This window comes from Thunnus maccoyii, chromosome 1, assembly GCF_910596095.1.
Source record: "Thunnus maccoyii chromosome 1, fThuMac1.1, whole genome shotgun sequence".
NCBI classification, from domain to species: domain Eukaryota; kingdom Metazoa; phylum Chordata; class Actinopteri; order Scombriformes; family Scombridae; genus Thunnus; species Thunnus maccoyii.
Window position 1 is genome coordinate 26,868,175 of NC_056533.1, and position 14,977 is coordinate 26,883,151.

The window sequence follows — 14,977 nt, forward strand, 5'->3', positions numbered from 1 at the left end:
ATATTTAGGTATAAAAGGAGAATTAATTTAAATAAAGGGTGTAAGCGAGTGCGAAGTATCTGGTGAGGAGGTGTGGAAGCAAAAACGACAGCAGCAGGCAGTACTGTAACTTCAAGACACATATAGCAGAAGTGTATAAATCCAGTCCTTGTGAGATGAGAGGAGAAGGAGCAGGCTGAAAGGAAACAAATACTTACATAGATTCTGTGCAATCTTGGGATCGAGCACCTTGAGCTCTTTAATTCTCTTCTTTATGGATTTCTTATCCTCCAGGTCCTCCTCTTCTTTTTTGGCTGATGAAGACAGAAATACTGCATTATTCCCAACACACAAAGTCAATATTTACACAAATGCACACAGTTACCATATTGCTGATATATGTAAAAAAAACACACAAATTCATTTACCGTGGGATTATGAGATTTACATATCTTTTTTTCCAGGTATGGCATAACAAAAGTGAACTGGAATGTAGAGATTGTCCAGTTGCTTTTTATTTATATTATAAATAAATATTATAATATTTTGATAACTGATTCATTGTTTAAGTCATTTTTTAAGTAAAATTGCCAAACATTATGTGGTTCCAGCTTCCTATTGTGAGAATTTGCTGCTCTTCTTTGTTTTATATCATTGTAAACTGAATATCTTTGGATTTTGGACTGTTGGTCGAACAAAACAAAACATTTTGGTGTCATCACCGAGGACAAAGGGAAATGTGACAGACAGCTGTCAATATTTTCTGACATTTTATAGACAAAACCATTTAGCCAAAAAAACGATCAGCATATCAATTGATAATGAAAATACATGTTAGTTGTAGGCCTGGCTGCAACACTGTACTCATTTTAAGATTCCTGCTCTCTGAATTCAACCACAAATATTCTGTTTATTTTTTTATGTATGTTTGCATATATATCCAAGTGAAGAGTGACGCAGTCCACCATGACAAGATGCCATGCTGTTGGAAAAGCGTGGCAAAAGGGATTATGGGAGAGTGTTGTGATCACACCACTGACAGAGTAGGGTATGGGTTAACCATTGGAGTGGCTGTTCCATAAACACAGTGAGTCACATATAGTAATCAGGTTATAGGTGAAGATAAATCTGTTCTAGGTTACATGGAGCCACATAGGTGGGTTTATGATAGTGCTATTGGTAGAGAGGAGAGGAATCATGACATCTGGATTGCAAACAGGAAAACAACAAACCAAGAACACACATGCACAGAGATATATACACACATACAACCCTCTTGAGCCATGCTCAAAAAGGAGTTCATGGTTGGTTTTAATTATTTAAGACATCAGATTAAGAGAACAAAATGTGCATCCCAGGAGTATGCTGGGTAATTGTCTGGTGCTGTAATTATGGTGTGTGCGGTGAGAGGAGAGGAGAAGAGAGGACAGGAGAGGAGAGGAGAGGAGAGGAGTGGAGAGGAGAGGACCCACAGGAAAGGTATTTCTACTGTTCCACTTGGACTTGGTCTTCTTTCAGGGATCCTGTATCTAATTAAAAAGTGAAGAGGTATGCTGGGAGCTCCTGCTGAATACACTGTTAGCATGTCCACAAACATGCACACCTACAGTACAGTACACCCCACCACACACAGAAATACATTAACACAGCAACACACTGAGTTATCCTCTGACTTACGTGGCTCCTCAGTTGGTACACTCTCCTCACAGTCTTTCAATACATGAGAGAGGTGAAAACACAAAGGAAAGACAAGGAGGACAATGGGAAATGTGTACCATGGAAAAGAGAGAGGAGAGAGAAGGAAGAGATAAAAATAAATGTCATAGGACTGCAGTCTGTCCGTTGCAGCGTGAAACACGAAGAGACTCAAGTAAAGGAAGAACAAATACCCTGTAAATCCTAAGTGAAAAACAGCCAAAGATATAAGCAAGTAGAAAACAACTAAATCAAACAGACAACTGGGAGAAAAGGCAAATTAATTTTTAACACCAAATTTAACCTTTGATGATCCACAATTAAAAACACCTAACACGCAGACAAGCATTATGTATTTTTAATCCTCGTTATGATTAGAGCTGAAACAATTGCTCAACAACTCATTTAGTCATTTAACAGAAAATTAATTGGCAAGTATTTTAATGATATTTTTAAGTATAAAGTGGTATGAGCATCTCAGATGTGAGAATGTGTATTCGCCTGTTTTCTTAGTCACCAATAATATCTTTGAATTTTGGACTGTTGGTTGGACAAAACAAGCAATCTGAATGTCACTTTGGGCTTCGGGAAATACCGATGGGCCATTTTCACCATCTTCTGACATTTTATATACCAAACAATTAACTGACTGATCTAAAAAAAAAAAAAAACAAGATGTCATCTAGTAATTAAAATGAATTTGAGTTTTTAGCCCTGTTCAAGATCCAAACATTTTGGGTCGGAATAATTCAGTATAAGTATAATATATTGTAACTTTAATAAAGTGTTGAAACAAACAGAAACAGATTACATGGTATATGATATTGTCACACCATGATTAAAATCTATTTTTAACTATTTTCTCCAGCTTGTTAAGGGGAAAAAAAAATCAAAATTCAAGAGGTTAAATGACAGATGCAAAACAATTTAAATGGCAAACACAAAAACAAATTGATCTCAGTCGGCATGAAGGACAGCCGTCACGGCAGAGCAGCACTTGCTCTTAAGTGCAAAAATAAAAGGGAAGGAAATCATGTGAAATCATAAGGCATAAATTAAATCAATAAAAATGTAAAGATGTCAATGTTTACCTTAAAAAATAGCATAAAGTACTGATGTCTTTATTCTTATGGGAAAATAATCTTGAATTTGATGTTATTGGGTATTTGGATGCAATATAAGGAGCCGACCCTAGAAAGCCTCCAGCTCACTGCATTAAGATGTTCTATTGATCTACTCATCATAACTTATAGCCTCACAGAATCTCATTTATTACAACAACACACATACACACACATAATACCAGAGTATTCACCACCTTGTTTCAGTGCATATAAACATACTTGGCTGCGTCATACAATCCATGAATCATCCCCACATAATACTGCAAGGGCTGCATCCATCTCTATCAGACAAGAGATAGTGATAAGATAGAAAATCATATTGCAGACACACACGTACTTACACACTCACCGTGCTGCCTCAGGTGTTATCAGTTAAATCAGCTAATTAGATTGCCCCCTTCCAGCACCCACCCTCCCCTGCCTTATCCTCTCTGGCCTTAAAACAGCTCTTGTTCAGGGAAGCCTGCTCATTATACATCAGCCAATTAAAATGTCCCACAGGGGGTCAGAGGTCACTGGTTAATCAATCAGAGGGAGCGGCAACTGTTGTAGTTATCAGATTGCGCTATCACCCAGGAAGTGGGGAAGATAAGAATACACTTGTGATGGCGGAGCAGTGGGGAGTCTGCATCACATCAAAGGGTCTAGCAAAAGTAGGGAAAACCAAGCGCAGGTATGGTGCATGTACAGTGGATATTTTAGGCGAGCGGATTTGCCAACATTAATTTGTGTGAAAAGATGACACACTGCGGAAAAAAAAAGTTGTACCTGTTCAGTGAAACAGAGCCAGAGAAAATCAGGAAGTAAATGTGCCTGGATGATATTAGTTACAAACAGAGCCATTGACTAAAACCGCAGTTACCATCAGAAGCTGTGATCAGAGACCACAGAGAGGTGGCGGTGCAGCGGAGACAGACACCAGCACTGAGAAAACAGTCTTAGTTGACGGGCCAGCTCTGCCATGGCAAACACAGTGCTAGCTGTCTACCATCTAAGCACTTTCATGTTAAGACCTCTTAATGGAGGCCTGTGATAAATGTCAACTTGATGGCAGGACTGTGGACAAAGTAGGAGGAGAAATAAGTATGAAAAATAGAGCAAATATGAAGGACTGTCTCAATTTTCCTTTACCCTCAGAGAAGTATACATTAGAGAAAAGATGCATTGTGCATTATTCATGCTATTACAAACAAAAAGGAAAATAAATATGTAAATTTGTGTTTCCACCTTTTGAATTAAAAAAGAAAAGAAAACACAGGGTCTTGGGTGCACAAGAAAGGCAAATTTTTTTCTTGAGAAAAGAAAAAGGATGTTTAGTTGCATGGTCAGATGAGGGAACAAAGCCAGAATTTAAAAGAGTTATCTGCTCCTCTCACTCGTGATAATTCTACTGACTGGTTTTGATCCAATTTCTGCCAGTTTAAAAGGCACTTCAAAATATGCCAATTGGTAACATTGCGCACACACATGCTTCCCAAAGCAGTAGCACTTCCCACAAGGCAGTATCAGTGAATTGTGTCGTCAAAGCAATAAAGGGAATGGTGGATGAAATAAAACTGCTGTGAAAGAGCATGACTGATGCTGTACATGACAGGCAGGCCTCAGAGACAAGCAAGTAACAACTCAAAATCCACCACCGCCCCCCCCCCCACCCTTCAACATGCACGCACACATGCATGAACACACACACACACCGAAATCTCCTCCACTTTCTCCCTAGCCCACTACGCTCACACCATTACTTCATCTTATCAGGATGGATTTCTAATCAGAGAAAACGCCTTACAGGAACAACCCTCCTTTTTGCACACATGCACACTCACGATGCACATACAAAATCCTAACACTGATGTCAAATGAAAAGAGCACGGACACGATAACTAATACTAACATCTAAAGAGTTATCAAGTGAAATAAGGAACTGACAGCAGCGTGAGACGAGGCGAGAAAATAGACAGTGTGTGTGTGTTTATTTGGCCCATCATTTTATCCAATATTTGTCCAACTATCTCACTTCCTAAGGAGACATCACACCCTCCAGTTGACTTTTCTCTTGATGATGCTTCATTATTTATGGCATGTTATAGTGATACCATCATCTACCCCTGAGAAAGCACAGACACTCCATCACAGTGAATAGAAAGTTGAGAGTGCAACCGTCTTCTGAGGGTAATTAAATCACTGTGTTGTTTCCAATAGCCAATCAAGGCAGTCATGCAGGTAAAGTTTAAATCACTGCTATTAGGGGAGTTTCTGTAGCAGGGATAATTCGGGGGCCTTGCCATTCAATGTGCAAACACCGCACACACGCATATATATAATACACACACACACACACACACATACACACAAACATTGCCTGAAGCAAAATCCACTATGAGACATCTGATGCACAGAAGGAGGGCTGTCTGCAGCAAGTGAACAAATCCACCATTCCGACACATCTGTCAACTCTACAGTCAGCAGAGGGGAGACGAACAGTCAAACCAGCCGCTCGGCTTGACTGTTGACTCACTGTATGGTTCTGATCAAGCTAAGTCCTGAACTTCAGTTAGCCTGACAGAAAGCACAAGAGACATCCAGTACGTCCAGTAGCTGCCTGGGCTACACACACCTGCATTCACCTTTCCCTTTCTGCCGTATCAACGCACACACCAACAGTCCCTGACTACAACTGACATGACGGCTTGACTGGTCTGTTTGCACACTGACTACTCCCCCCCGTCCAGAGTTGCGGGTGTCAGAGTACCAGCAAGTGTGAGAGCGAGAGGGAGATCAGAGTAATGAAGTGAGGAGCTGTGTTGTGAGTGAGCTAATCAAAGTGAACCATGCAGGGCCACCTCTCCCTGTGATGTAGACTAGATGACCCAGGGCTGTAATTAGTCTGAGACTTTCATTCTGATAGCAGTAAATTAACAGACTTCATTAGGCTATTCTCTTCTTTCCTCTCCTTCTCCTATACCAAGATCATTTCTATATCTAAACCGCTGAAATTGCCCCTGCATGAGCATCAGTGTTTACAACATACCAATCAATCGCTCTCCACAAAGGAACTGGCATACCCTACAGAAAGAATACATAGCCATAGACATTCACAAATAAATTCAAAACCTTGGATTGAAATCATTGATACTACATCAGAAGATTCATAATTGATTAGGAGCCTCTGTTAATCAGTGAGTGCTGGCCTGTGGGGGTGATTTTTACCAGTAGCTCTATTCTCAGTGGAGTGGTGCCCTCTAAAGGCCTCTTGAAGACCTACCAATGGCCTCAGAATATGTGTGTTTATGTGTGTGTGCTAAAATGAGTATTTTCTGACTACTCTGTCATATCAGGTATGAGGCATTATTATCTCCATTTCATTTCACTATGTGACAGCACCAGTCCGATCTGAACAGTTGTTAAGCCCACCCTAACATTTCACAAGTCATTCAATGGATTGATGACAGCCTAAATCATTCATGTCTGAAGTCATTTGCCATTTTTTCCACCTTTCTCCCTCCGCCATCGCAAACATGTCTGCTCCCAACCCTTCACCACCACCACCCCCCCACCCGACATACACAAACTCACGTTTGGATGAAAAATCACAGCAGAAAAATAAAGTCGCAAAAGCAAATATGTTTTTAACGAGCCAGCCCATTGCTTTGGTGATATGAGAACATAAAAACACAAATTGGGAATAAATTGAGGTGCTGATGCTTGAGAAACTGAGGCAGAAGAAGAAAAAAAAAGAAGAAAAGAATGAAGGAGAAAAGGGAAACATAAAAATGGAAAAGAAGGTTAACCACATACACAAAAGGAAAATGAAAGCAACCAGCTTGTGAGGAGAGTGTGCATGTGTTTTTCTGGCAAACGTGACTTGTGACATTTTCAAACATTTGAGGAAATAGTCACAGGTTCAGGTAATATGCAGTAGCCAGTAGTACTGTACCACAATCAAAATGTCATTGTATTATGGGTGCATTTTTTTACCTATATTTACACATAGAAGGCTGCACATTGTAAGAAAGAAAAAAGTAGCCATCCATTCACCATATGTACTACGTGATCAGACCTTGCCTTTCAACGACAATGAAAAGAGCCTTTAATGGTTATGCATTTGATGAGCTCTCTCATAATGGCACAAAATTTCTGCAGCCACATGAAGTCAATATAGATATATAGTGTTCTTTTAAATGTCACAGCAAAAGCAAAGGGAGAATGGGAAAAAAAGGAGAAAGAGGGAGAACAAGCAAGGCAGAGTGTGAGAGAGACACACAGGAGAGAAAGTCCATTTGATGTGAATAGATATATATCGATGGAGAGAAACACTAACTACTAGACAGCATGACATGGACATCATCCTACTGCTGTCCTCAGGTAATCAAAGCTGCTCAAAACAAGCTATATTTCAACATGTTAATGTCATCTTAGCAGCCGTTTCAACCTCCAACCCTCTGTGACTACAACTGGACTCTGCACACCTTCGAAGGTAACCTATACTTTTTTGTTTTTTCGATGTCGATGACATGTTTATGGTAAATAAGTCTTGAGCTCAAGACAACTCAAAGCATACATGACTATATAAAAAAACATTTTGACTGTAAGTTCTATAAATCTAAGATACTTTTTAAGCCTCCTCCAGGAATTCTATTTAAAAGAAACCACCTACTACCTTTTTCCATCATATCATCCCCACCTCTTCTAGTCCTCAATCTCTTCATAATTCCTCTATGATGGTGTCCACCAACCTCCTGAGCTCCTTTTGTTGTAATTCAAAAGCCTACCAAGTTCTCCGCACAGCATATCACAAAAGCTATTGCTGTTCTAAGAAATACACCCACCTTGCATTTGAGAGACCTATTAACCATGACCATGTGGATATGTTAAGGGGCTCAAATTTAGAAGTACTCTGAGGGTTATTGTAGTGAAGCCTCACAGACTGGAAGCATGGGTTTGACTGATCATGACAAGCTGTCAGCTCTGACCATGGTCTTTACCTCCACATGGGAGCCCTCCCTTGATCATGTGCACTCCTAAACCACTCAGCCACCCATACAAGCATAACCCCTCCCACACACACACCCACCATTTCCATCAAGTAGTCCCCAAATATGCCTGTGAAAACTGACAAAACCCACACAAACATGCTGTCTTCCCTGGCTGTTATAATCATATGGAAATGGGCTGTCTAATTATCTCTTACAGCATGCCAGCAGCGGGTAGAGAGCTGGTCTTTTTTTAACTTTCTCTTTAACAGGCTACATTGATCTGTAGAGCCTGACATCCACTGAGAACACATCCTTAATGCTAGGGCAAGAAACATAAAAAAGGGGACACTTGTGAAGCATCTCGTTCAAGTTTTGAATATCTACTCTCTCACTTCTACAATTCATTCAATTGGAAAAAAAATTACTTTTTCCTTATAAAGATTTCATGTTGCACTGTACAACAAACACTGTATACCTTCACAAGCTTAACCTTGGCTATCTGTCCTAGCACTGTGAAACGCATGAGTCATGACTCAAGTGATCATCAAAATCAAAATAAGTAAAGATATACCTGTACAGTATGAAAAACTATAAAGTGCTTATGAGGGCAATGAGTAGCACACTAACGTTCTGATTACTAGTAATCAATATGAAAGGACCAGTGTGTAAGTCTTAGTGGCATCTAGCCGTGAGGTTGCAGATTGCAACCAATTAAATACCCTTCCTCTCCCCTTCCAAGCATGTAGGAGAACCTACAGTGGCCACAAAACTTGTGAAAAAAGCAAAAGACCCCCTCTAGAGGCAGCGTTTGGTTTGTCTGTTCTGAGATACTGTAGAAACATGGCGGTGCAACATGGTGGGCTCCGTGGAAGAGAACCCACTCCCTATGTAGATATAAAGGGCTCATTCTAAGGTAAAGAAAACACAACAGCACTTATTTTCAGGTGATTATACACCTGAAAATAAGATTATGAAAATAATACTTAGGAATATTATATTCCATTTCTGCCAATGTATTGCAAGCCTGGAGGGCCCCCGGGCCTGAGTTGACCCCCCCGCTGGGCCTAAGCAACAGGGATTTTTTAATAATGTATTTTAAGAAATTTTCTAAACTAAAATGTGTTATACAAGTAGCGTAGCTCTTTTAAGGAATAGGTCAGTGCGTAGCAAGTGTGCAGTCAACAGAGAGAGAGAGAGAGAGAGAGAGAGAGAGAGAGAGAGAGGGAGAGGGACAGAGAGAGAGAGAGAGAGAGAGAGAGAGAGAGAGAGAGAGAGAGAGAGAGGGTGAGGCTGCACCAGCCATCTGAGAGCAGGCTGAGCTAGCAGACAGCGGGAGAGTTTTTGCCAAAAACAAGCACCGAGTCTTGGGGAAATATGAGACCAGCTGCTTGCTAACAGCTACATGTGTTTACAACGGAGAGCAGGGGGGAGGACAGACATCTCACTCTGCTACTCTGTCCGAGTTTTTTAATTTGATGAACATGGGCGCTGATATGCAAAAATGAACTAAATGTGTTTCATTTCTATTAAAAAAAAAAAAGGAAAACGACGGAAAACGGAAAAACAGAAACCAACAACAAAACACCATGTATCACCAGTAACACCTTTACACATGGCAACACCTTAGCAACAACCCACCCCATCCCCCAGTGCCGCCACCGGGCCTACCACCTTTTCTTGCAGACACCCCGACAGTATTGAGGTTACAAGGTGTAGTCAACTTAGTAGAGTTATGCTTATACTTATGCATATACTCATACCATTGATAAGGCACCATTTTTAACACTTGCATTCTTGGACACCCTTTCTGTTTCTCAACGTTTCTGTCTCTTACATTGTAGTGTTTGACTTTGTAGTAAAGGTAGGTTATTAGCAGATGCTTGTATCCTGGGGAGAAATGGCAAACTGCTTTTGTGATCTTTGAGGGTTTCATCTAATTGGATGTTATTTATTAGAACGAAAAGAAGCCCAAGAAAAGGGCAGCTCTCTCCATGTTGTTGCTCATTTTCCCAGCACTATGGTCGACAGTGAATCTCTCTGCTCTCTCTTGATAAACAAAGAGAAAGGGAAATAACATAGCTGAATTATTCTAGATGTCAATTAAGATACCTCCACTTTGACCATGAAAGGGAGCAAGTATGACAACATATTGCATATATTACATAGAAGTGTGACAGGCGCATTAATCTCCAAATATGAAAAAGTGGTATGAAATAAATGTATATTGCATTAAGGTTTAAAGGACTAATATGTGTTCATGCATAACAGAGAGGTAGGCAAAAGTAATTTTTCATACACTTGGTGCATTTCACTTGTTAAGGGGCAACAGTGCTAGTTTGTTTTTTTGTTGTTTTTTTTATCATAAAGAAAGAATGAGAAAACATTCTGAAAGCAAAAAGAACCTTACTGAGGATAAATTTCCGATAAAAAAATAAAATAAACTTAAGTGTTCCTGTCTATAACATTAAAGTCCATGGAATGAGGGGGTATAAGAAACAGGAGTCGATAAAGATAGGAACATGGTAGCCAATATGTTATACCACACATGTAAACATGCATTACTGGCACCTTGACCCAAATGTTAAATTGCATTAACTGATCTTTTGGGCCCCTTGGGGGCAGTGGAAAAAAGTTGTGAACACAATATTGACATATCATTAAGGCTGCCAAATGTTTTTAATTATCGAGTAATGTGACGACCATTTTCTTGATAAATCAATGATTATGACCTGACTTTGAAGTTCTTCTCATCTCTACACAGAGTATATGAGTTTTTCCAGCTCGTTGTTTTGGTTTTACAGACCGCAACTTTACTGTGTTGTAAACCATACACTACATACCCTGCACCAAACAGCAGACAGAAAATGTTACAAGATTAACTATAGTTGTTGAACATAGCGGGGCATTTAGAAGCTAAAGAGTGATATTTCCCTCAGGTGTTGGTGGAGAGCAAAACAAAACGAGATGGTGAATGAATGTTGGACTTACATACATTCATTGGGGTTCCAAATCAAACTGTGCTTCGTATCTGCTGCTTGTGTAAATAAGCAGCAGTCAAGGTCTCCATATCAAATTAAATATCCTAAAATAAGTTGTATATTTAGCCTGAGTCAATTCAAGTCATGTCAAATCAAGTCAATTCAGTTTTCATTTATATAGCCCAATATCACAAATTTGCCTCAGGAGGGTTTACAATCTGCACAGTATACATCTTCTGTCCTTAGACCCTCAAATCAAATAAAGAAAAACTCCCATAAAAAAAAACCTTTAACGGGGAAAAAAATGGAAGAAATCTCAGGAGGAGCAAGAGAAGAGGTATAGCCATGCAATACATGTGTGTACAGAATAGACCAGGCAGCAGAATTACATATCTAAATTACATATATAGCTATATCAGGCCCAAGCCTGATATAACTTATCGTGTAACTCAAAGAATTACATTAATCTTCTCCATCCCACTTTCACAAAGATCTGCTTTCAATGATCAAGAACAAAAACCGAACAAAGAAGAGAGAAGCAGAGTGGAATAGAGGGAGGCATTCTGCTGGTTGGTTTCTACTGATGTCGCTTAACGTTAAACTAGAAGACAGTAACCTCACTGTTGGTATAACTGAATAAACACAAAAGGCCAGATGAGATAGTACAGTATAAAGGGGTGCCACATATCCCTCAATTCCCACCTCTCAGTGTTTCTAAAATATACTGTGATTTTCACCCTCGCCAACACCCACAGGAAAGCCTTGCTGTACATGTTTTATCTCCATCTATTGACACTGATGATCTCAAAGAGCTTCTCTAGAGGCTATCCATGAAATCACAGAAACTGCTTAAAGTTCTGAGAGCTGTCAGCATCCTCTATGGGCGTCCACTCACTACATTTGCTTGTTTGTTTCTCCCTTTCTTCTTCTTTTCTGTGCCACTAAGAGTAAAGAGAAATGGTGTCTCTTTCTCTGCCTTGGCCTTTCAAATTTTTGTGATTAAAAATAATATGGACTTCAAAGAAATAAGTAGTCCTATGATGTCACAAATGGTTCATTATAGTGACACTACAGCAATTCCAAAAGGGGAAGCTCTTGGGGCTGGAAAACTCTGGGTATGTCAAAATTCAGTTGTGATTCAGGGTGGTACGATTTAATAAGAAATAATTCTCAATATTTTTATTTCAACACTCTCCTCTTATAACTGGATGCCTACATTAACAACACTATAACCATTAATATCAATCCTTAAAATTTACACCCATCGTCATTTATTAACACAATAACAGTGTGCTAACTGGTAGGCTGAAGTCACACTCATAAGCGTTCAACTTGGTATCAACTATAATAGTAGCTGTAAGCAAATATACTGTATGTGTTTATTATTATATACATAAGTGGTAGATAAACAGATAATGAATGACAATATATACTCACCGGCCACTTCATTAAGTAGAACCTGTGCAATCTAATGCACTCAAATACAACAGCTCTGCAATTAATTCTACATTTACAAAGTTTATACATTTTCAGTTTTTGTTGACATTGTCAGAAAGGTGATAATTCTGCTTTATTTTTATTATTGAGGTCGTAGTCGGTGGTGGTGGTGGTGTACTGGGGTGCATTATATTGAATGGTGTTCCTAATGTTTTGTCCACTCCATTGACATACATGAGGAGGTCAAAATATTAGGAACACTTTTAAATATAATTCGCTCCATTACACCACCACCCACTACAAAATCAATAATAAACATAAAGTAGAACTATCACCTTTCTGACAATGTCAACAAAATCGAAAATGTATAAGCTTCATAAATGTAGAATTTATGGCAGAGTTGTTGTATTGGATTGCATTAGATTGCACAGGTGTACCTAATAAAGTGGCCAGTGAGTGTAGTAAAACAATGGTAGTAATATAACAGATGCCTTCAAAGGAGAAGTTATAATGACTGACAAATACTGTACATTACTTAACACTTAAATATGTCCTTATATCTGAGTATAATTAGATTATAGTGTGTTATAATAACATTGTCAGTGTCACAGTTTGAGTATCAATACACCTGAGAAATGAGACCTGCTTCATGTTACCTTCACCAAATTGATTCAAAACTATGTGTGTGTGTATTTAAAGCACAGATACAGAGAGGACAGTATTACTTCAGCAATAGTCTTCCTCACTTGGAAGAATTTGATTGCAATTTTGTGGTAAGAAAATCAAAGCAAAGGCATAGGTTTCTCTAGTCCTTGTGGTATTCAACATTCAGACTGTGTGCACATGTGAATGTGTACTCACTGGCAATATACTAATGAAGAAAAAAATCCAAATGTTTTACTCCATTTGGTAACGGGGGAGTAGGGAGAGGGTTATTCATTGCTGCCAGCATGCATTGTAAGTAGCAATGCATAGCAATATATATATATATATTTTTTTTTTTTGTTTGTTTTTTTTTGTTTGTTTTTTTTTTTTTTTTTGTCTCTTGAGTCAATGTCCTTATGGAATCATTGATACATAACTGACTTTGGCATGTTATGTTAACTGGGGGATGTTAATAACTAGCCCTATGTACTTTGCTTTAAGATCATGCCATAAACTTTTGAGAAAGTCTCAGGCAATTAATAAATAAAGTCAAAGAAACAGCATAAAAGCAATTTGCAGTTGTTAATGATATTTCTAAGAGCTTACAGCAAGGCCACCAAGACTACCACCTATTTAGTTGAAAATTCACAATTCAGAGTTTCATGAAGATTAAAGAGTACAAATCTGAACACAGACTACACACTTACACATGAAATGACTCATCACAAACAATAACACATTAGGCCAGATGTGAAAGAAATAAAGCTTTGTATAACTATGTGAAATGCAATCTATTCATGTGCTACACATTGTCACATGAACCTCTAATGCTCCAGTTCAGGATCAAAGCTAACAGGATGAATAGTTGTGCTACTTTGAAACAGTGCAAGCAGAAAAAGCAATCACACTGCACCAAAATAATTCAGTAAATAAATAAACTGAGAGGTGAACTGAATGTGCTTAGTGATCAAGAACTGTACTCCAGTGTGATGTTTCAGCAGGGCCAATTTGATGGCAAATTTTCCAGGGCATATGCAATGTGATTTCAACACACAAATAAGTTAATTGTTAATTGTTGATTCTCTTCTTTTAAAATTTCAATCTAGTTGGAATTTACTTTCCTTGCAGTTACAGCGCAGGCATAGTCGATGTACTGCAGCTCCTTCAAAATATGACCAATAAGTCTGTAACTTAATAATTATATTTGGATTTATTTATAAAGGCGTATGTGACATTCCTTACTCCATAACTGTGTGTTGGTAAGGTTCATTGAAGGATAAATATTGGGAGACTGAAGACCTTTAAGATAGATTAAGTGTGTAAAAAAACAAAAAATAAGTAAGCTGCTGAGCTACAGGGTAAAAAGTGCAAAACATAAAAATGAAAAATACTAACCTTTGGTTTCTGTTGCAGAGCAAAACATCAAGGTAGATCATGCAGCCAAGTAGAAGTTGCAAGAACAATATTAAGAAACAGCAAGAGGAGAAAGAGAGAGAGACACAGAGGCAGAGCAAACAAGAGAAAGAACAAGTGGTTAGTGATGTTTGAAGAAAGCATTATTTTAGACATTATATTGTTCGCAGAGAGACAGCAGAAAGCATTGCACTGAATACAGAGAGTTATTATATGCATAAATAAAAAAAGTCTCATTGTTATAAACTTCGGCAGTTTAGATTCAGTCTATATTTCTTCATGATAAAGGACAAAACTGACAAAACTAGAAACAGAGCAGAGCTACAGATTCTCATTATCACAGGGAATCACAGAGAATTACAGAATCTCTTGGTTTTAATGTTCCATTAGTGATAAGTTATTGATAAGTCACCAGTGACATTAATAGTCAATAATGACGATCTTATAATTGACATCACAGGTCAGAGCTTCTAGTTCCTGCACTTAAATAGAATACAATATAATACAGATTTGTTGCTCTTATTGCATGCATTAACATAGTGCCTTGCCCCTGTACAGATCTTGTCTGTCACATTTTTAATACATGTGTGAATTTGTTTTGACCCATATCCATTATACTGATTGTAGTAAAAACTTGTAGAAGACTTGAAGACTTTGAGATGATGTATTTTCTGAGTCTCCTTGTGGGAAGGAAAAAAAAAATCTACAAGCTTGAAATATGCAAAACAGTTTT

General features: G+C 38.5%; 1 protein-coding gene across 6 annotated transcripts in view; it reads right to left on the reverse strand.

Moving 5' to 3' along the window:
* The window catches only part of LOC121909861 (protein diaphanous homolog 3-like), a 191,241-nt gene that overhangs the window by 108,908 nt on the left and 67,356 nt on the right, over positions 1-14,977 (reverse strand). For 4 of the 6 annotated variants that reach the window (XM_042430850.1, XM_042431015.1, XM_042430691.1 and 1 more), the window contains 2 exons: positions 14,227-14,235; positions 198-293 (listed from right to left, as the gene is read on the reverse strand). In XM_042430850.1, coding sequence (XP_042286784.1) covers positions 198-293; positions 14,227-14,235 — 105 coding nt within the window. The remainder of the gene's footprint in view (positions 1-197; positions 294-14,226; positions 14,236-14,977) is intronic. The other 2 variants (XM_042430931.1, XM_042430777.1) reach the window with 1 other exon arrangement.